This window comes from Desmodus rotundus, chromosome X (genome assembly GCF_022682495.2).
Source record: "Desmodus rotundus isolate HL8 chromosome X, HLdesRot8A.1, whole genome shotgun sequence".
Lineage (NCBI taxonomy): Eukaryota > Metazoa > Chordata > Mammalia > Chiroptera > Phyllostomidae > Desmodus > Desmodus rotundus.
In genome coordinates, this window is record NC_071400.1 from 47,906,770 (window position 1) to 47,930,690 (window position 23,921).

Below are 23,921 nucleotides of genomic sequence, written 5' to 3' on the forward strand. Positions count from 1 at the left end.
CTCTTTTTGGTTACTTTATAAAACCTGATTTTGTATATACTTATTCTTTATACTTTATTATTTTATGTATTTTTTGCTTAATTTTGAGCTTTTTAATCTTTTCTAGTGAGATCATTTCCTGATTTTTAATTTTTTTTAGATTTGTGGGCTTAGATTTTATTTTTTTAATTTTTTTTATTCATATACTATTACAGTTTTCCCAATTTTTGCCCCTTTGTCCTCCTCCACCCAACCCCCCACTCTCTCAGGCAATCCTCACACTGTTGTTCATGTCCATGTGTCATGCCTATATGTGCCTTAGTTACTCTATTTCCCATGGGGTACTTTACACTCCCATAAATATTCTGTAATAACCAATTTGTACTTCTTAACCCCTTCACCTTTTTCACACATCTTCCCAACTCCCCTCCCCTCTGGCAACCATCAAACTGTTCTGTGTATCTATGATTCTGTTTCTGTTCTGCTTGTTTGTTTATTTTATAATTTAGATTCAATTGTTGATTGATATGTATTTATTACCATTTTATTGTTCATATTTTTTATATTCTCTTCTTCTTAAAGGAGACTCTAACATTTTACGAAATATTGGTTTGATGGTGACAAATTCCTTTACCATTTTCTTGTCTGGGGAGCTCTTTATCTCTCCTGTTCTAAATGATGGCTTTGCTGGGTAGAGTAATCTTAGTTGTAGGTCCTTGCTTTTTATCTCCTTGAATATTTCTTGCCAATCTCTTCTAGTCTGCATAGGTTTTTTTTTTAAGAAATCATCTGATAACCTTGTGGGAGCTCCCTTGTAGGTAACTGAGTGCTTTTCTCTTGCTGTTTTTAAGATTCTCTCTTTATCTTTAATCTTTGGCATTTTAATTATGAGTTATCTCATTGTAGGCCTCTTTGGGTTCATCTTGTTTATGACTCTCTGTATTGTCTGAACTTGTATGTCTATTTCTTTTACCACGTTAGTGAAGTTTTCTGTCATTATGTTTTCAAATAGTTTTCCAACTTCTTGTTTTCTCTCTTCTCTTTCTGGCATTTCCATGATGCAAATGTGGTATGCTTCAAATTGTCCCAGAGGCTCCATACACTATCCTCATATTTTTGGATTCTTTTTTCTTCTTCTGTTCTGATTGGTTGGTTTTTGCTTCCTTATATTCCAAATCACTGATTTGATTTTTGGCTTTATCCACTGTACTGTTGCTTCTTTGTAAATTGTTCTTTATTTCAATTACTGTATCCTTCGCTTCTGACTGTATTTTATTTTAATGCTTTTGATGTTGTCTTTAAGTTCCTCGTGCATCTCTATAGCCAGTGTTTTGAACTCTGCATCTTGTAGATTGCTTGTCTCCATTTTGTTTAGCTCTTTCTCTGGAGTTTTGATCTATTCTTTCATTTGGGCCGTGTTTCTTTGTCTCCTTGTTTTGGCAGCGTCCCTGTGTTTGTTTCTATGTATTAGGTAGAGCTGCTACATCTCCCAGGCTTGGTAGAGTGGCCTAATGTAGTAGGTGTCCTATGGGGTCCAGTGGCACAGCCTCCGCTAGTACCCAAGCTGGACACTCAAGGTTCTCCCACCATGTGAGCTGTGTACACCTTCCTGTTGTAGTTGAGCCTTGATCACTGTTGGCACATACAGGGTCAACCACCAATTGTGTTCTGTCCTGGTTCACACAGCATAAACTACAAAGCATCTGCAGATGGCTACTACTTGTGCTGGACTTGGAGATGTCCAGGAGAGACCAAGTTGTGAACCAAATCTGGGTGCTGCTACTGCTGGGACTGCAGCCACTTAATTAGAGGTACAGGACTAGCTAAAGCCAGATGCTGCTTGTTTGAGAGGATTAGGAAAATTCGAAGATTGGGCCAAGACTAACGATTTGTGTGGAAAAGCCACTGGAAACAGCTTGGGTGGATCCAACAGTTGGGTGTGGCAGGGCCTCAGGGAATCACCAGGGTGTGGCAAACAGTATGAGCCAGGTTGATGGTAGTCCCAGATATCGTGCTCATTTGCTGGCTCTGTTGCTGTCAGGGGAAGACTCAGAAAAGGAACAATGGCCTTTGCCAGCAGTTCCATCTTGCAGAAAGGTGCCCCCAGCTCCCGTCCTGGTCTGGACAATTCACTTTCTCTCTATATATCTTTAATGCCTTTCAATCTGTTGCCCTGTCACTGGAGCTCAGAGGGAGTGAATCCAAGTAACTCTGTGTGTGGGCCCTTTAAGAGGAACCACCTGAGACTCTAGCACTTTTTTTCTTCCATAGGCTCAATCTCCACTGGTTTTTACAGACAGAGGTTATGGGGGATTATCTTGCTGGCACTAGAACCTTGGGCTGGGGAGCCTAGTGTGGGGCTGGGATCCATCACTCCTGAGACATCCCTCCTGATTTTTATCTGCCACACATGGGTGTATGATCAGCCGGTTCCATATCTCTGCCCTTCCTACCAGTCTCTATGTGGTTTCTTCTTGAATTTCATAGTTGTAGGACTTCCATTCATCTTGATTTCTGATGGTTCTGAATGATGGTCTTGTATAGTTTTGTTGTAATTTTGATGTGGTTGTGTGAGGTGAGCTGTGCTTATCTACCTTGGCTTTTTTATCTTTATCAATTTTACCTTCCTATTTTTTCTTATCTCTCAAGATGTGTATTTATTCCTTTATTTTTGCTTTCTTTTAGTTTTCTATTCTGCTTTGTTCACTTAATGATGCCTTCCCCATTTTATTATAAACATATCATGCACATCATTTTCAAATTAGGCTTTATATTTTGAAATAATTTTATAGCATAAATATATCATATCATATCATAATATAGATTTAGTTATAAGCAAAATACGGAGAAGTCCCTTGTATCCTTTTCCTAATTTTCTCCAGTGGTAACCTCTTCCAAAACTTGAGTACAATATCACAACCAGGGTATTGACAGTGATACAGTCAAGGTACTGAACAGTTTCATCAGCATATGAATCTCTCCTGTTGCCCTTTTATAGCCACATCCAGCCATCCTTGTCCCTAGCCCCTGGCAACTAATCTGTTCTTGTCTATAAATTTGTCATGTCAAAAATGTTATACAAATGGAACCATACAGTATGTCACCTTTGAGATTGCCTTTTTTAACCTTATCATAATTCCTTGGAGATTCATCTAAGTTTTTACCACACACATTATTTTCATGGGTGCACATTATTCCATTGTATAGATATATCACATGCAATGTGAAGTTAAAAAATCACTATTTTAGAACGTAGCTCTAAATATAACTCCACCTTACATTGGTATACCTTTTTACTGTTTTTAAAGTACTTTGTCTTAAATGTTCTTATCTAATCCTTCAAATAATGCTGTGAGATAGGGAATACATATCCACATTACAAAAGAGCTCTTGGGGCCAAGAGATATTAAATAACTTGGCTAAAATTACACAGTGGCAGAGTGAGGATTCTCATTCTTCCTTTTCCTACTAATGCTCATAATCAGGTTTACTGTGTCCCTAGGCACAGTTGGAGTCATTTAACATGTATTATTTCATATAATCCTTCCAACAAACCCATGTGGGAAGTACAAATAATATCCCCAGTTAGATCAAGGAAAAAGGTTCAGAAAGTTTTAGTGACTCATATGGCTGGTAAGTGATGCAGGTTGGATTTGATGCAATGTCTCTGACTTCAGAGCCAGTGCTCCTCCTAATCACTACCTTAAGTTCATTAAGTGAATATTTTCTGCTATTCTGTTATTATTTAAGGGGTTAAAACCATGAAAACATTTAGAATTTCCTAAATCTCAAGGTACACAGGTGGGCATTGCTATGGTCTTTATGTCATTGTGTTCTGTGGGTTCACTGATGTTCACTGTATACTTGTGTCTTGGGTTTTTTTTTTCCTGTTGGCCCTTTACTGTCTGCTTCCCAGCTAAGCAGGGGCTGGCATGTTCTTCATGGTGGCATGCCCATTCACTGCAGGAAAAGGGTATGGTGTACCCAGCAGGTCTCATGCCCCATGCTGGGTGTGGGCTGGCAGTTTTCTTTGGAATGGGGAAGAGGTGGGATTCTCCACAGGGTTCCCATGGTACTCTTGACAAGAAGGAATGACTATTTCCCAGTGTTCTGGCTGGATCCCAGAGTGCTTCATTTATGGGTCCCTTAGTTGATATGTTACTTGCTAAGTCTACTGCAAGAAACTCTGCCTCAGCAGAAAGCATGCGTTCAGAACATGGAGCTAAGATTGGAAGGGGTTCTACCTAGTCTGCCACTACAGCAACCTAGGACATGGTTTTCTGTTGATTGTAATAGCTCCAACTCTTAGAATTCCAGCTTGGCTGCCTTTGACCTTGAAGGCTTCTTATCCTTCCTGTTCCTGGCTCTTCCTTTGTAGATGCTCATATAGCAGCATCTGAATTGCTTGTTTTGTTATGTCTGTACATGCAGTGCTGTTCTGTGTCTTTTTGAATGTGAGCCATCTTCTTTTTATTCATTTTTATTCATTATTCTGTTTTGAGTGGTTCCTTACTGAAAAGCTATCTACCAGTAACTTGAATATCCAAGCCACAGAGTTATTTCCCTCACTTAGTTTTGAATAAAACAAGTTCCATATTTTGCCATGTATAATGTACACAAAAACGTGGGTGTGCATTATACACAGCAAAATATGGTATGACCTTAGAGACCATTGTGTGCTCACTAATACTTCTATTAACTTTGAAAAAAGTTACCTAATGCAATTTCTTTAGATATTGGGCATCCATTTAGGATAACATCTAGCATATTAAATGGAAGGAGATTAAAAATGGTAGAAGTGCAGTCTAGGTAGAAATCCTATATCTTCGATCAATCTGAAAATTTTAGATAAAAGTGGTTTTATTGGACTAGACCTAATAATAATAGATTAGAGTATGTATTAAATAATATTATTATTTGGGAGAACCAAGATGGCGGCATAGGTAGACACACTGCGCCTCCTCGCACAACCAGAACTGACAGAAAATCGAACTGCAAGGAAGTCCGACACCAAGGGAATAAAAAATAAACATTCATCCAGACCGGTAGGAGGGACAGAGACGGGCAGCCGGGGCAGAGAGGACTCGAGTTGCCCTGGCGGGACCAAGACTGGCGGAGTGTGGGACGAACGGGTCAGGCAGAGCGATGGATAGTACCCCATGGCCCCACACTCACGCACATATAAACCTGGACGAACAGCAGGGAGCGAAGCAGACTGCATAACCCAGCGCTCCAGCGCGGGGAAATAAAGCCTCAGACCTCTGACTGAAAGTGCCGTGGGGGTTGGGGCGGCAGCAGGAGAGACTCCCAGCCTCACAGGAGAGGTTGTTGGAGAGACCCACTGGGGCCTAGAGTGTGCACAAGCCCACCCACTCGGGAACCAGCACCAGAGGGGCCCAATTTGATTGTGGGTAGCACAGGGAGTGACGAAATCGGTGGAGAGTGGAGCATGCGCCATTGCTCCGTCTTGGCCCCTCCCCTAGGTACAGTGTCACAGCGCTGCGACCAGCATTACCCCGCCCCAGTGAACACCTAAGGCTCCGCCCCTTTAAGTAACAGACACGCCAAGACAAAAAAAAAAAAAATGGCCCAAATGACAGAACACTTCAAAGCTCCAGAAATAATACAACTAAGCGAGGAAGAGATAGCCAACCTATTGGATGCACAGTTCAAAACACTGGTAATCAAGAAGCTTACAGAATTGGTTGAATTTGTTTGAAAACTAGATGAAAAAATGAAGCTTATGCTAAGAGAAACAAAGGAAAATGTACAGGGAACCAATAGTGATGCAAACGAAACTGGGACTCAGATCAATGGTGTGGACCAGAAGGAAGAAAGAAACATCCAACCAGAAAAGAATGAAGAAACAAGAATTCGGAAAAATGAGGAGAGGCTTAGGAACCTCCAGGACATCTTGAAACGTTCCAACATCCGAATTATAGGGGTGCCAGAAGGAGAAGAGGAAGAACAAAAAATTGAAAACTTATTTGAACAAATAATGGAGAACTTCCCTGATCTGGCAAAGGAAATAGACTTCCGGGAAGTCCAGGAAGCTCAGAGAGTCCCAAAGAAGCTGGACCCAAGGAGGAACACAGCAAGGCACATCATCATTACATTAGCCAAGATTACACAGAAGGAGAGAATCTTAGAAGCAGCAAGAGAAAAGGACACAGTTACCTACAAAGGGGTTCCCATAAGACTGTCAGCTGATTTCTCCAAAGAGACCTTACAGGCAAGAAGGGACTGGCAAGAAGTATTCCAAGTCATGAAAGGCAAGGGCCTACATCCAAGATTACTGTACCCAGCAAAGCTATCATTTAGAATGGAAGGGAAGGTAAAGTGCTTTTCAGATAAGGTCAAGTTAAAGGAGTTCATCATCACCAAGCCATTATTATAGGAAAGGTTAAAGGGACTTATCTAAGAAAAAGAAGATAAAAAATATGAACAGTAAAAATGACAGCAAACTCACAGTTATAAACAACCACACCTAAAACCAAAACAAAAGCAAACTAAGCAAACAACTAGAACAGAAACAGAACCACAGAAATGGAGATCACATGGAGGGTTATCAATAGGGGATTGGGAGGGGGAGGGAGGGGGGAAAGGTACAGAGAATAAATAGCATAAATGATAGGTGGAAAATAGGGGGAGGGTAAGAATAGTGTAGGAAATGTGGAAGCCAAAGAACTTATAAGTATGACCCATGGACATGAACTATAGGGGGGGCATGTGGGAGGGAGGGAGTGGGCAGGATGGAGTGGAGTGAAGGGGTGGAAATGGGACAACTGTAATAGCATAATCAATAAATATATCAAAAAAATAAATATTTTTTGAATTGTAGATGTTATTTAATACATGGAACATTTTATTGATGGATGAAGGCATAATGTAATTTGTATTTAATCTTTCTGGTTTAGACATTATGTTTATGCCTTAAGATTGGTATCAAAATGGAAATTTATTCTTCTTGAATTTTAACTAAAGGTGGACAAACTTAAATATAGAAGAAAATAATTCAATTTGCTTTGCACATTTAAACATTTTATTTAATATTAACCGGATATTTGAGGAGAAAGCAGGTCTGAAAATTGTGGGGGTCAGAGTCAGAGAGGAGATCAGCGATGCCACTGATTTGAAGAACTAGGCCACCCTGGTACCGTGATAAAACAAGGCAGGACATCCAGGCACTCTGATTGATACATGTTTTCAGTGGGCTAATTCAGCACATCCAAGAGGGTCCTAAGACTTTTTTTTTATTTCTGAGCATCTTAGAAACATTGTGATACTTAGTATCAAAGTAAAATTGAACACTTCATCAGAGATTTAACAAAACTCTTAACTGTCTCAGTTACCTTTAGGACACATATCCAGTCCCATAATATGAACCAGCATGCCACGTGGGTTCTTAATAAATAAGATTCCCTTTTGCAAACCTAAGGGAGAGGACAAAAGGTGTTGTTGCAGTGTAGACAGGTACTCCTCAGTTCCCCCCTCATCTCCCTTCTGTCTTTTCTTTTTATTTCTCTCCTTGCCTTTTTCCTCAGTTTTTTCCCTTCACATTTCATTATAAAAAATCCAAACACATATGTACTATGCTTATTATTCATTATATATTTTAATCTGTGAATTGTCACTTCATGTTCTCCACCCAGATTTTATACAGGGGTGTTTCTCTTTTTGTTGAGCTGCATGAGATGTCCACATGTAAAGATATTACTTCTTTATCACCTTTGCAGTAAATGTTTTCCCCAGAATGCCTTGTAACTTGTTGACAATGCTTTCAATGTTTTTTTTTTTAATGTTTTATTGGTTGGTTTCCAAACTGCCTTCATATTATGCTAACTTCTTCCAATGCTCTTATGCTTGAAGACTTTAAGACTTTTCCCATTCTAAGATCAGATTGATGATCTAGTTTTTAAAATCATTTAAAAAATATGTAGCTGTCAGTTTATCTAAAATTCATTTTGTGAATAGTATGAGGGAGCGATATAACATATTTCCTGCAAATTTTCATTTATTTGAGCACCATTTGTTGAATAACTATTTCCCTATGCATATTGCTGTTACGTTTTTATCATACATAAATCCTTATATATGCTAGGATTTATTGCAGAGGGAGGGGCTTGTTGTACTAGTGTATTGATATCTCTGTTGGATTCTTCACCAGTTGCACTCTCATTTTTGCAACAACTAGCAGGCCAGCTTTCTCTCTGACATTCTCCCCAGCTTATTACTTGACCCAAACTTTTTTTTCTCAGCCAGTCTGAATCATTTTTTTTCCCTTTCAAATGAATTTAGAATGTTTTTGTCCCATTCTCCACCCAAAATCCTATTAGTTTTGATCAGAATTGTTTAAACCTAAAATTTCATTAGCATCATTACAATAGTGAGTCTCTCCATCCCAAAAAAGACATAGTCTGTTAATTTTTTAAAAAGAATTTTATTTATTGATCTTTTTAGAGAGAGAGAGGAAAGGAAGGAGGGAGGTGGGAGAGATGAAGAGAGAGAGAAACGTCGATTTGTTGTTCCACTTATTATGTATTCATTGGTTGGTTCTTATTTGTACCCTCATGAGAGATTGAACCCACAATCTTGGGCTATTGGGGTGATACTCTAACCAAGTGAGCTACTCAGCCAGGGCATGACATAATATATTTCTTAATTCAAGTTTTCTTTTATGTTCTTTAGGGGTATGTATGTGTGTGTGTTACACGTATTTCTCATCAAAGTCATTCCTGGACAGTTTATAATTTATGATACCATCTATTTATTATATTTTCAACCTAATTATTACTAGTATATAGGAAAGATTTTTATTTTATATGTTTATTTAGTATTTGGCCACAGTGTTTAACACTTCTAATAGTTTTTCAGTTTCATTTGGATTATATTGGAAATTAATAGCATCAACTCCCATATGATAATTTTGTCTCATTTTAAAAAGCAAAGCTCCCCCCACCCTTGTTTCAAGCCTGATTATCTTGGCTAGAACTTCCAGAACAATGATAAATAATAGTGGCACTGGAAGGAATCTTGTCTTAATTCTGATTTTAATTGAAATGTTTCTAGTGTTTCACTGTTGACTCTGATGTTGGTTGTTGGTTGACACTAGATGGCCTCTATAATATTAAGGAATTCTTATTCTTAAATTCCATGCATTTTAAAAAAAAAATCAGGAACAGTTGCTAAATTTATCAAATGTTTTCTTTTTCTTTTTATCTAATTTATCTTTGTTGGATTTCTAAGACCAGCTTTCCTTTTTTCTGCATGCTTGGGGGAGATTCAGATTTGGCTTCCATGCTATAAATTTGATTGATTTTGCTATTTCACATCTCTAATGTGAATTTTAATTCTGCTGCTACAAAATTAATTCCTTTGTAATTCCCCTTGCTTTGATGAGCTCTCTTTTTACCCCAGTTTGTTATCTTTCTTTTTCTTTTTTAAAAGATTTTATCTTTAAAAAAGATTTCTTTTTCTAAAAGATTTTAAAAGCCTTTGAATGCAACCATGAGGCTGATGTGGCTGCCGTTGAAAATGAGTTTGACACCCCTGTCCTACATAAATTTCTACCTAAGTTTTGCTTGTGAGATCTCCCACCACCAGGATACAATGTGACAGACAACATGAATGCCATCACATCAGTCCTTCTGATTTGTGGGAGTAGGAGTCTCCAAATGGATAGTAACCAGTTTGGAGAACTGCTGACTTCCTTTGCAAGCAAAGTAGTAGCCCTGTAGTGGAGATCCAGCTGTCGAGTTTGCTAGTTAGTAGATGATGAGCTCTTGATTTCTGAGCTATGAGGCTGACAGTGGCTGAAAAACTCAGTGTCTTTCTATCTTGTTTCAGGCTTTCCCTGCATGAATTGACTACACATTGCTTTTATCTAATTTCAGCATTAGCCTTATTGTTAATGGAGATTTCTTCCAGATTCTCATAATAGGATGACTGTCAATCTAAGTTTTCAGTGATTTGGGGAGTTTTATCTTTTCCTGTATCTTCTAGGTATTTTACTGGAAAGCTGGGAGGGGCTGTGTTAGTGGCTGTTAGCGAAGTGTTGTTTTCAACCAGAAGTCTAGTGTATATTTTTGTTTATAGTAGAGGTCAGAAACCTTTTCCTGTAAAGGACCAGATGGTAAATATTTTGGAATTTGTGGGTCATATGACCTCTGTTTTTACTAAGTAACTGTTGTTGTAACATGAAAGCAGCATGAATAATACATAAAAGAATGAGTTTGGCTGTGTTCCAATAAAAACTTTATTTGTAAAAACAGGAGGACCAGATGAAAAAGTTCTGGAGCTGGATGATGGTGATTGTTGTAGAAAAATATGAATGTGTCTAATGCCACTGTACTAATATGTAAAAATTGTTAAGATGATAAATTTTATGTTATATATATTTTACCACCAACACCCAAAAATATATAACAGGAGAACTATATTTTGCTGACCCTGAGTTTAGAGAATTAAATATAGCCAAAAGAGAGTGGGGGGAGAGGTGAAGAGGGAAGGAGGAAGGAGGAGATTATGTGAGTACAATATAGTGACTGTTAATAAGCTCAAAGGTAGTGGGAGAGATTTCGCGAGTATTTAAAAGGAGTACCTTATTGGGAGTATGGTGGGGTGATTCTGGAAAGCTGCAATTCATCTTGGTGACATGGTCTTTAGGGATAGAGATACTCAGAGTTCACAGTCACACTTTTTTGCATGAGGATCAGAGCAGGGATTTTCTACTCTCCAGGTTGGGGAAACCTCTGCAGCTGTCAGAAGTATTCATATCAGATGTAAATTAAAATAAAGACAGCCCTTCCTTCTTGGTGACTGGTGACACTTCCTGTAGATGATATGATCTCTTCTCAAGTCTTGAAAATCCTAGCTTTTTAGTTAGTAACCACAACAGAGACACTGGATAAAAAAGAGCAGCTGCTAGTCTGAATCAGCTGTTTTTGCACCTCATTGCCAAGATTCTTGTGCCATCGGGACTCCTTGTCAACTGAAGACCTGGGCCCTTCACGTCTGGAAACAATGCTGCTTTCAGGATCCCAAGTGCTTCTCTCTGTGGTGTGGAGAGGATTCTCCTAATTTCCAACTCTAGCCTTGTAGCCCTCAGCTTGACCAAGATGTTCAAAGAACCTAAAGTCCAAATCCCATATGCTGGGGGAATGGGCCTCTGGTGTGTTTAATGCTGATCTTGGAGTACAGTTAGCATATCAAGGTCCATTTATATTACATCCCCTATCCAAAGATAAAGCTGGAGGAGAAAGCTAAGATCTCTGTTACAGCTGATAGATGGGGCTAGGGCTGAAGACACCACCATTCACATGAATTGCAGGCTTGTCTGCTATGACTGGGAGTGGCTCTGGGCAGTATGGCATGGTTTGGAGTTCCTAGGTCTCTGACTGGGTCAGTTATTAGGCTGAGGTTGGGTGTTGTCATCATGGTAGCATACACTCACTCCCCCTTCCCAGACACTATGAATCCTACCACCACAAAGGGCTCTGTGTACAGTCAACCTCTTAGTTTTCAGCTTTGTCTTTGGCATCTTAGCTGCTATTTTAGAAGAGGGTGAAGTTCTTGATTTCACAATGGGCTGGGAGTCTTTTAGAGAAGCCAGCCTTTTGGAACTCTCCTCTTTCTGAGCTGGGATATTTTGAAGGAATAGATGGAGGAAATTGGAATGACTATTATGATTTCCCCAGCTTTATATTATGATCATACAATTTACCTGCCTGGTGAACACCCACTGCTTAATGTTCCTGGTTGTCCAAGTGTGTGCTGCCAGGGTGAGGGGGACTCATGGAATAAGTCACTGACCTGTGCAGTTTGAATGGCAAAGAACTCATCCCCACCTCACACTGGTAAGAAAAGTGCATAGCAGAGAGATAGTGAGCATCCTCTGTCTCAGGGAAGTGTATCGTCCCCTCTCCCCAAGAACACTGAAACCCTTAAATTTGCCCATTTTCATATACACATGGAGAAGAGTGGATCTGTGATGCAAGTTGAATTATTTGGTCATAATTATCTATTGACTCAGTCTGGGGAGGCTTTTGAAAGAGATGAGGTGAAATTTCACCTGTGTTGCAGACGGCAGGGGGTATGCATTCCTAGATGGAGAAAGGACTGTAGGCTGGTGTGAGCCAAGGTAGGTACAGGAAGCAGGGGGGTTGGGAAGGGGAATTAGGACAACCTGACATGTGATATTGTCATTGCAAGTAACATGTAAGCCTCTGAGCCACATGATATTACAGGAGTTCAGTAGTCATGTGACCTTTTCTTTCTAGATCCCATTTATTATAACTGTTATTTTTTTTTAATTTTTTCACATTTTTATTGTTGTTCATTTACAGTTGTGCCCCCTTTCTCCCCCCCACCATTGTTCTTCCCTGCCCTGTTCATCCCCCATGCCCCTTTCCATTGTCCATTTCCATGAGTTATTTATACATGTTCCCCTTCTTTCCCCTGTTACCCCCAACTCCCCTCCCCTCTGGTCCCTGTCAGTTTGTCCTTTATTTCCATGGCTGTGGTTCTATTTTGCTTGCTTGTTTGTTTTGTTGATTAGGTTCAACTTATAGATGAGATCATATGGTATTTGTCTTTCACCGCCTGGCTTATTTCACCTAGTATAATGCTCTCCAGTTCCATCCATGCTGTCAGGAAGGGTAGGAGCTCCTTCTTTCTTTCTGCTGTGTAGTATTCCATTGTGTAAATGTACCATAGTTTTTTGATCCCTTCATTTACTGATGGGCACCTAGGTTGCGTCCAGCACTTGGCTATTGTAAATTGTGCTGCTATAAACTTAGGGGTGCATAGGTTCTTTTGGATTGGTGTTTCAGGGTCCTTAGAATATAATCCCAGCAGTGGAATTGCTGGGTCAAAAGGCAGTTCCATTTATAGCTTTGTGAGGAAATTCCATAGTGTTTTCCACAGTGGCTGCACCAGTCTGCATTCCCACCAACAGTGCACTAGGGTTCCCTTTTCTCCACAACCTCTCCAACACTTCTTGTTTGTTGATTGTTTATGATGGCCATTCTCACTGGTGTGAAGTGCTATCTCATTGTGGTTTTTATTTGCATCTCTCTGATGGCTAGTGTTGTTGAACTGTCAAAATTTTAAAGAGCAGAACTTTCCCAAGGGAGATTCATATTTCTAGGACCATTTTGAGTCCATGAAATGGGCTGAAGCTGAACCAGTTGTGTCTTAAACATCTCAGAATGGTTTTATCATATCAATACCCTCTTTCCCAGTGCTGAACAGATCAGCCACTCTGGAACCTTAAAAGGAGCTGCTTTTTAGCTTAGCTTTGGAGTCATTACTGATAAAGGTGTTTGGGAGACTGCTTCTGGCCTGAGAGGCTTTAGTAAGACTCTGGTCTTGGCAAGGGAGAGTAAGTCCTACATATGAATGCTGCAGATTTGAAAGGTAGAGAGACCAGGAACCTAGGAAATACATAGTGAGTAAGCAGCAATTCAAGACCAATTTCCTTTCTTATGTGAAATTCTGCTCAGGTGTCTACTATCCCAGGAATCACCTGTCAAGTTGTTGCCTGGAACCCATACATATTCTTTTCTTAAGTCTTAGAAGAGGGAAGAAGCTTTCAGGTTGTTGAAAGGTCTCTTTCCCTGCCTTCCTTCCCATGTGTATATGTTCAATTTTGTTCTCTCCTAGGGAGCTTTGGCTTCTACAGTATTGGCCCACATTTTCTCATTTAGTATTTTCATCTCCCAAATCCTCTCTTGGAAGTCTCACTGAAGGTTCCTGGAACAGGGCCTGCTTTTTGGTTCCTCTTGGGCTGCTCTGTTTTTAAACATGTGTTTGGATGTATATCATCTCCTGGTAAAAGGAATGTTGAAGATGTAGATAACTTTTCCCATCTGAGCAAGCATGCGAGGCAGTATAGAGTAGAGGAATGTGGACTGGTACTTTTTGGCCTCTTTTACTTTGTCAACCCACTCAGTCCTTACGGAAGTTAAGAGAGGAATCTACTATGCTATGTATTGGGCAAAAGCAATTCCAGAAAAAAAAAATCAGCACAATAGATAACATTTGGGCAAGACATATAGCAGCTGTGCAGTAGCTAATGAACATGTAGAAATGTTTTGTTCTCATTATAAAAGTAATCCACGATCACTGTAGGGAAAACATCGTACATTACAGAAAACAATAAAGAAGAAAATAAGAATAATGGATGATTCCTTTATAAATATGTTGGTATAATTTCCTCCATGTTTTATATGTATATATACTCATTCTAAAAACAAAATTGGGATTACTTTTGGCTAAGATGGAGGTGTAGGTAGATATGCTTGCCTCCTCGCCCAACGAAAAGAAGGACAGCAACAAATTTAAAAACAAAAAATAACCAGAACAGCCAGAAAATTGAACTGTGTGGAAATCCGACAACCAAGGAGTTAAAGAAGAAACATTCATCCAGAGTGGTAGGAGGAGCGGAGACCTGCAGCCAGGGTGGAGGCTGATGGTCCAGGAGGACAGCGCAGTGGCTGGTGGACTGAGGCAGGCAAGGTGGTGGCAGGCAGGCTGAATGATCCCACACATGCATGCAGATAAACTGGGAGGAACAATTGGGGAGCAAGAGAGATTGTGCAACCCATACTCCAGCGAGGGAAATAAAGCCTCAAACCCTCTGGCTGTAAAAATCTGCAGGGGTTGCGGTGGTGGGAAAAAACTCCCAGCCTCACAGGAGAGTTTGTTGGAGAGGCTCACAGGGTCCTAGAACATGCACAAACCCACCTACTCAGGAATCAGCAGCAGAAGCGCCCAATTTGCTTGTGTGTAGCAGGGGAAGTGATTGAAAGCTGCTCGAGAGCTGAGCAAGTGGCATTGTTCCCTCTCTGACCTCTCCCCCACGTACAGCACCACAACACAGCTATTTGGGTTGCCCCAGCCTGGTGAATGCCTAAGGCTCCTCCCCTTACAACATAACAGCTGCTCCAAGACAAAGAAATATGGCCCAAATGAAAGAACAGATCAAACTCCAAAAATAGAAGTAAGTGATGAGGAGATTGCCACCCTATCAGATGCAGAGTTCAAAACACTGGTAATCAGGATACTCACAGAAATGGTTGAGTATGGTCACAAAATACAGGAAAAAAATGAAAGCTATTCAAAGTAAAATAAAGGAAAATGTACAGGGAACCAACAGTGAAGAGAAAGAAACCGAGACTCAAATCAACGATTTGGAGCAGAAGGAAGAAAGAAACATTCAACCAGGACAGAATGAAGAAACAAGAATTCAAAAAAATGAGGAGAGGCTTAGGAACCTCCAGGATAACGTTAAACATTCCAACATCTGACTCATAGGGATGCCAGAAGGGGTAGAGGAAGAGCAAGAAACTAAAACTTATTTGAACAAAATATGAAGGAGAACTTCCTCAATCTGGAAAAGCAAACAGACTTCCAGGAAGTCCAGGAAGCTCAGAGAGTCCCAAAGTTGGACCCAAGGAAGCACACACCAAGGCACATCATAATTACATTAGCCAAAATTAAAGATAAGAAGAGAATCTAAAAGCAGCAAGAGAAAAGGAGACAGTTACCTACAAAGGAGTTCCCATTAGACTATCAGCTGATTTCTCAAAAAACCCTTGCAGGCAAGAAGGGGCTGGAAAGAAGTATTTGAAGTCATGAAAGGCAAGGACCTACATCCAAGATTACTTTATCCAGCAAAGCTATTATTTAGAATGGAAAGGCAGATAAAGTGCTTCCCAGATAAGGTCAAGTTAAAGTAGTTCATCATCACTAAGCCCTTATTATATGAAATGTGAAAGGGAATTACCTAAGAAAAAGAAGATGATCAAAACTATGAACAGTAAAATGATGTAAAACTCACAACTTTCAACTACTGAACCTAAAAACAAAAACAAAAGCAAACAACTAGAACAGGAAGAGAATCACAGAAATGGAGATCACATGGAGGGTTATCAGTGGGGAGGGGAGGGGGGAGAATGGGGGAAAAGGTACAGGGAGTAAGTAGTATAAATGGTAGGTACAAAATAGACAGGGGGAGGCTAAGAATATTATAGGAAATGCAGAAGCCACAGAAGTTATATGCACTACCCATGAACATGAACTAAGGAGGAGGATGCTTGAGGGAGGGGTGTGTGGGTGGAAGGGAATAAAGGGGAGAAAAAAATGGGACAACTTTAATAGCATAATCAATAAAATAGTTTTTATGTAAGTCATTAGGTTTAGGTTGAATATGTTATATTATATATAATGTCCAATTGTTCTATTACCATCCTTTGAAAAGGCTGTGCCTTCTCCACTGAATTGCTTTTGTAATATTGTGAAAGTCAAATGACTTATATTAGTGTGGCTTTATTTTTGGATTATTCTGTTTCATCATTCTGTCTTTTCCTGCCCAGTATTGCATTGTTTAGATCACTGTAACTTTGCATTGTAAACCTTATAAACAGGTAGTGTGATTTCTTCGTCTTTTCTTCCCCGTTTTTGAAATTATTTTAGCTATTCTACTTTCCTTGCTCTTATACATTTTGGTATCAGTTTACCTGTATCTACAAAATATCCTGATGGGATTTTTGTTACAATTGTATTGAATCGATAGATCATTTTGGTAAGAGTTGACATTTTCCTATGTTGAAACTTTCAGTCCTTGAACATGGTATTGCTTTCTATTTAGGTTTTCTAGGATTTACTTCATCAACTTTTTGCAGTTTTTGTTTTATAGATTGTGTACATATTTTGTTGGAGATATATATATATATATATGCCACACCAGCCAGGGCAGTCGTTTTGAATCTTGATGTTGGTTTTATCCTCTTTATCTTTGGCATTCCACAGCTCTTGGCATCAATTCCATCATCCTCAAGATTTAACTTTGGTGCCTCAGTTTCTAATTGGCCTTGTGTAAATGCCAACATTTAAGGCAAATGGCAAAGCTGGCACCAAAGTCTCTTATGTTGATAGAATTATTTAGAGGTTTATGCTGTGGCTGTCACATAGGAGGAGAAGACAGGCTATAGACTGTACTTCACCTGAGTCCTGGAATTGCTGTTAATGACCCCTGCTCTAGGCACTGAGGCTTAAGCTCGAGTTTTCAGCAGTCAACTTCTTAGAGCATGGAGTATCCCTATGAGTGACCCTGTTGTAAAAGCATTAGTAACCTGGCCAGCCTGGGAAGGTAGGAGTGACATTGAATTGGTATACCTCCTCCCTTTGAGGGACCAGGCAAAGTCCTGTTAAAACTGTCAGTTTGTGATGGCCTGCCATGTCTTCAGAGCATTCTCCTCTGGATATTACCTGAAAGCATATTAAAAGTCTCTGAGAGTGGATGATGGAGGTGGTAGAGAGAACCCTGAAACCAAAGGGAAGGAAAAAGGAGTGTCCCTGACTCTGCCTGAGGTCATTTTTGCAAGTGACCATGGCAGGGAGGCTCTGATAGAAGACTCTAAGAGGGATGTAAGAGTTTTGGGGTTGGAGTCAGATTTATCTTGTCTCTTGAATCTTGTCTCTTAAGTGTGCTGTTGATCAGGTCTTTGCTTCTTTAAACCTGGTTTCCTCATCAACAAAATGGGAAAAGTACCTATCTGAGCAGAGAAAAAGAAGGAGCTTGTACCCTTTGCAACAGCATGGATGGAACTGGAGAGCATTATGCTAAGTGAAATAAGCCGGGTGGTGAGGGACAAATACCATATGATCTCACCTTTAACTGGAACATAATCAACAAAAGAAAAAAGCAGAAGAAACAAGATGGTGGCGTAGGTATACACACTGCGCCTCCTCGCACAACCAGAACTGACAGAAAATGGAACAACAAGGAAGTCCGACACCAAGGAGATAAAAAATAAACATTCATCCAGACCGGTAGGAGGGGCGGAGAGGACTCGCGTTGCCGTGGTGGGACCGAGACTGGCGGAGTGTGGGATGAACGGGGCAGGCAGTCTCACCACTAGCAGACCCTGCAGCCCTACATTCACGCACAGATAAACCGAGAGGGCCGGACTCAGAGTGGCTGAGAACAGGACAGGCAGAGTGGCGGGTAACACCCCGCGGCCCCACATTCGCACATAGATAAACCGGACAAACGGCGGGGAGCGAAGCAGACCGCACAACCCAGAGCTGCAGCGCGGGGGGGGGGGGTGTGGGGGGTGTGTGTGAATAAAGCCTCAAACCTCTGAGCGAAAACGCCCATGGGGGTTGGAGCGGCAGCAGGAGAGACTCCCAGCATCACAGGAGAGGTCGTTGGAGAGACCCACGGGGGCCTAGAGTGTGCACAAGCCCACCCACTCGGGAAGCAGCACCAGAGGGGCTCAATTTGATTGTGGGTAGCACAGGGAGTGACTGCAGTCCGGTGGAGAGTGGAGCAGGCGCCATTGCTCCCTCTCAGCCCCTCCCCCACGTCACCATCACCGCTCAGTGTCACAGCGCAGCAACCAGCGTTACCCCGCCACAGGGAACACCTAAGGCTCCACCCCTTTAAGTAACAGAAGCACCAAGACAAAAAAAAAAAAAATTGGCCCAAATGACAGAACACTTCAAAGCTCCAGAAATAATTCAAGTAAGCAGCAAACAGATAGCCAACCTATCAGATGCACAGTTCAAAACACTGGTAATAAGGACGCTCACAGAATTGGTTGAATTTGGTCAAAAACTAGATGAAAAAATGAAGGCTATGCTAAGAGAGACAAAGGAAAATGTATAGGGAACCAATAGTGAGGCGAAGGAAACTGGGACTCAAATCAATGGTGTGGACCAGAAGGAAGAAAGAAACATCCAACCAGAAAAGAATGAAGAAACAAGAATTCGGAAAAATGAGGAGAGGCTTAGGAACCTCCAGGACATCTTGAAACGTTCCAACATCCGAATTATAGGGGTGCCAGAAGGAGAAGAGGAAGAACAAAAAATTGAAAACTTATTTGAACAAATAATGGAGAACTTCCCTGATCTGGCAAAGGAAATAGACTTCCGGGAAGTCCAGGAAGCTCAGAGAGTCCCAAAGAAGCTGGACCCAAGGAGGAACACACCAAGGCACATCATCATTACATTCCCCAAGATGAAACAGAAGGAGAGAATCTTAGAAGCAGCAAGAGAAAAGGACACAGTTACCTACAAAGGAGATCCCATAAGACTGTCAGCTGACTTCTCAAAAGCGACTTTACAGGCAAGAAGGGGCTGGAAAGAAGTATTTGAAGTCATGAAAGGCAAGGACCTACATCCAAGATTGCTCTATCCAGCAAAGGTATCATTTAGAATGGAAGGGCAGATAAAGTGCTTCTCAGATAAGGTCAAGTTAAAGGAGTTCATCATCACCAAGCCCTTATTATATGAAATGTTAAAGGGACTTATCTAAGAAAAAGAAGATAAAAAATATGAACAGTAAGAATGACAGCAAACTCACAGTTATTAACAACCACACCTAAAACAAAAACAAAAGCAAACTAAGCAAACAACTAGAACAGGAAGAGAATCACAGAAATGGAGATCACATGGAGGGTTATCAACAGGGGAGGGGGAGGAGGAGAGGGGGGGAAAGGTACAGAAAATAAGTAGCATAAATGATAGGTGGAAAATAGACAGGGGGAGGGTAAGAATAGTGTAGGAAATGTAGAAGCCAAAGAACTTCTAAGTATTACCCATGGACATGAACTATAGGGGGGAATGTGGGAGGGAGGGGGTGGGCAGGGTGAAGTTGAGTGAAGGGGGGGGAATGGGACAACTGTAATAGCATAATCAATAAATATATTTTAAAAAAAGAAAAAAAGAAAAAAGCAATCAAAATATAACCAGAGACATTGTCGTTATGAACAATGTAACAATAGCCAGAGGGGAGTGGGGAGGGGACAGTGGGGAGAGGGGACTATAGGAAGTACTATAAAGGACACGTGGCCAAAATCAAGGGGGAGGGTGGAGGTAGGGGATGGAGGTGGGTTTGGCTGGGGTGGGGTGGAGGGATGGGAAAAAATGTAAACTGTAACTGAATAACAATAAAAATTAAAAAATAAAATAAAATAAAATTATAGTAAAAAAAATTAAGTGATAATGTTTATGTAAAGCCATTAATTAAGATGCAGCATCCTCATGGCATTGATAACAAGAGCATTGGTGAGAAATACACTGGCAAGAATGAAAAGCAGCCTTGGGGATAATGTGCTATTCCCTTGGTCTCCTTGTAAATTCTCTTAAGCTTAGACACACGTCTGTGAGCTCCAAGAGAAGAGCTGATGTCCTGGGGTGTTCAGGGTATGAACTGCTTTCCTATTCCTGGTATAGGAGAAATCCTGGTATCTCAGGGTTGCTGTGTTAGTGTGTGTATTAGAGATCAAGAGAGTGAGAGAGCTAGAGCAAGAGGGATTTACTTGAGGCCTAGGAGACATGTTGACTTATCAGTGGTTGTGCATGACCCACCAATCAGCTATTCTTCAGGAGGTGAAGTCTCTCATTGTTTGCTTCTTTCTTAGTAGTAAGGGCCATTTGTCTTTAATCATAAAGAAAGATGCTTGCTGTTGCCCCAGAGTCACAACTGGTTATGAGCCCAGTTCCACAGTCATGCACTTCTTTCCTTTCTACATGACAAATGCTGCTGTGTCCTTTGCCAAGGCCTTCCTGGCAGGTGGAGTGGCTATGGCCATCTCCAAGACAGCTGTAGCACCCGTCAAGTGGCTCAGGCTGCTGCTGCAGGTGCAGCATGCCAGCAAGCAAATCACCGCAGATAAGCAATACTAGGGCATTATAGACTGCATGGTGTATCTCCAAGGAGAAGGGAGTCCTGTCCTTCTGGCGCAGTAACCTGGTTAATGTCATCAGCTTCTTCTCCACCCAGGCTCTCAATTTTGCCTTCAAAGATAAATACAAGAAGATCTTCCTGGATGTTGTGGGCAAAAGAACCCAGTTTTGGTGCTACTTTGAAGGAAATCTGTCATTGGTGCCGCTGGGGCCACCTCATTGTATGTTGTGTATACTCTTGATTTTGCCCGTACCCATCTAGCAGCTGATGTGGGCAGAGCTGGAGCTGAAAGGGAATTCAAAGGCCATGGTGACTGCCTGATTAAGTTCTATAAATCTGATGGGATCAAGGGACTGTACCAAGGCTTTATGTGTCTGTTCAGGGTATCATCATCTACTGAGCTGCCTACTTCTCTATCTATGACACTGCACAGGGAATGCTTCCAGATCCCGAGAATACTCACATCTTCATCAGCTGGATGCCTGCACAGTCTGTCACAGCAGTGGCTGGGTTGACTTCCTGTCCATTTGACACTAAATGTCACCACATGGTGATGCACTCAGGGTGCAAAGGAACTGATATAATTTTCACAGGCACACCCAACTGCTGGAATATGATTGCTCATGATGAAGGCTGCAAAGCTTTTTTCAGGGGTGCATGGTACAGTGTTCTCAGAGGCATGGGTGGTGCTTTCGTGCTTGTTTTGTATGATGAAATCAAGAAGTTCACATAAGTTATTTCCTAGTCTTCCCTCCCCCACACCCCCACACCTCCACCCCGTGAACAGGCTTGTTGTATTATGTAACATACCTTGAGCATTCTTGACAGACTGTTGGCTGTCTATCAGTAGCAACTATTCACTGGTTGAAAATGACAAGCAATAATACTCATCTGATCAGGTTTCTCTTAAAGCCCTTTCGATGATGATGATTAGGCTCAATATATTTTTTTTATTTCAGTCACTACTGATAAAAATAAAAAAATTTGAAGAAATAAAAAACAATCTGCAATACATAAAAAAAGAAAGCTGCCTAAATCCATGCTAAGAGCCCTCACAAGTCAAGTTTGTTTCTGACTTGTTCTCAGCTTATAAGGGTTTTCTAGTATATATTTTAACCAGTCTGGTATTGGGAAACAGTATCACTACAGGATGCTGGGGCAACCACTTTTCTCCCTCCGACCTCTTCCTTTAAAGTCACAGAGCCCAATATGTAAAATAGATCAAAGGAAGCCTGGAAGACTGCCACTTCTATCCCGTCCACCTCCAATAGCAGCCCCTGAAGGCATTCCTAAGAAGGTGGAGGAATGATTTGCAAAACACTGCAGTTGGCTCTCTGGTTCGTACTAGCCTTTTTATGACCAGGTTGCCTTTGGGGGAAAAGCATTACAGGTGGGCCCTGTAAATAAGGAGCCCTGTTATAAGAAATGGGTCTCTGCTCTAATAACAGAGCAGTTGGCCACTGCGGTTACCCTTTTTTAATGCCACCATGGCTGCAGCAGTTGAAGCCATTGACTGGGACTGACTGGATGTTTAGGGAGCTCAGAGCCCATTATGTAATGAAGTGTTGTAACCAAGGTGTGTTCCAGATGTGTTTGGGAGATTTTGAGGTGGTGATGATGCTCTTCAGAATGTTTCAGTTAATACAAAATATGCAGCTTTTTATTTATTATCCAACGCTGTTTTACAGAGAGCCACTTGTTTACATGTTCTCTGATATGGCATGGTGTAACCCGACACATTTTTGCCCATCCATCAGTCTGAGTGTGACCTAGACTTTATCTTTCTTCCTCTCCAGGCTACAGATGCACATGTTAAATGGAGCTCTTCTAGCCTTGCTGTTTCCTGTGGTAAATACCCGACTGGTAAGTAGCCTCTTCTAGGAACATACCAGTAACATACAAAACAGCATTTTCTCTCTATTTCATTATCCATCGCTCGTCCTCATACTTAGCTCATGTGCATATGTGAATGTTAAAATACACACACACACGCACACACACACACTACCCTTGAACAACATGGATTTGAACAGCGCAGGTAGTTATATGTGAATTTTTAAAAATAAATACGTGTAGTACTGTAAATGTAGTTTCTTTTCCTTATGATTTTAATAACACTTTCTGTAGCTTATTTATTATAAGAATACAGCACATAATCCATAAAACATACAAAATACGTGTTAATCAGCTGTTTATGTTATTGGTAAGGCTTCTGGTCTACAATAAGTTATTAGCAGTTAAATTTTGGGGGAATCAAAGTTATACATGGATTTTGATTTCATACAGGGTCAATGTCCCTAACCCCCCATGCTGTTCAAGGGTCAGCTGTATTTAATTTTGAGGTTTGATGTAGCCATATTTGGATGCAGTGGAGCATGATGGGAATAGGAGTATTTTGTGGAACTTTGAGGCTGCAATAGTGGTTTAGGCCAGAACCAGGACAGGCCAAAAAGCCTATGGAAGGTCTTGGAGATGTTTAGTGGAGAAAATGGGGGCTGGGGGACCCACCCATTAGATGGAGGCTTCCAATGTTTCTAAGGGTCTATAGTGTGGACTCAGTCACATTGGACCAGGATAATCTGCTGCAGAGCAAGGAAGTCCCTTTAGTGAGAATTAGATTCCTTCCCCATTCATCCAAACTCACAAAGATGTCTGGGCCACACACATCCCCTGTGGCTAGCAGGTGGAGTCCCACTGTGGCAAGAGGCTGGGTGGTAAACAGACATAGAGAGAAACAGGAGCTATAGGGCTAGGTGGCAAGACCCTGTCTTCAAATTTCCACATGTGGGAGTTTAAGGGGTTAGCAGGCCATGTTAGAAAGCTTGGGTAAAGAAATCACTAGTAATCCTTCTTTCTACTTTCTATTTTCATGACTTAAGTTTGCTTCATGCATTAAGGTCATAGTTAAAATCTCAAAATGATCATGTTTACTCTTTGGATAACATAGTTTATAAGGTCTTTTCATATAACAGTCGTGTAAGGTAGCGAGGGCAAGTTTTTGTGGACTTTAGTCACAGAGGAAGGAACTGACATTCAAGGAGTTACACACACACAGTGGAGCTTAAACCTCTAGATCCTACAGCCACAGCTATACTCACACTCTCTCTGAGGATTTAGCCACGCCCTCCCCACAATACTCATGTATATCCTTATGATTGTCATACCTTTCTAGATATGACAATATTATAAACCAATATATACCAATATAAATTATATATCATATCAATATAAATTAAATATTATACAT

At 40.8% G+C, this 23,921-nt stretch overlaps 1 protein-coding gene and 1 pseudogene across 8 annotated transcripts in view; both read left to right on the forward strand.

The window, feature by feature from the left end:
- TMEM164 (transmembrane protein 164) overlaps positions 1-23,921 on the forward strand; it is a 210,408-nt gene that overhangs the window by 107,855 nt on the left and 78,632 nt on the right. For all 8 annotated transcript variants that reach the window (XM_053916900.2, XM_053916899.2, XM_053916901.2 and 5 more), the window contains one exon: positions 22,471-22,537. In XM_053916900.2, coding sequence (XP_053772875.1) covers positions 22,471-22,537 — 67 coding nt within the window. The remainder of the gene's footprint in view (positions 1-22,470; positions 22,538-23,921) is intronic.
- LOC112296849 (ADP/ATP translocase 2-like) lies at positions 15,118-21,547 on the forward strand (annotated as a pseudogene).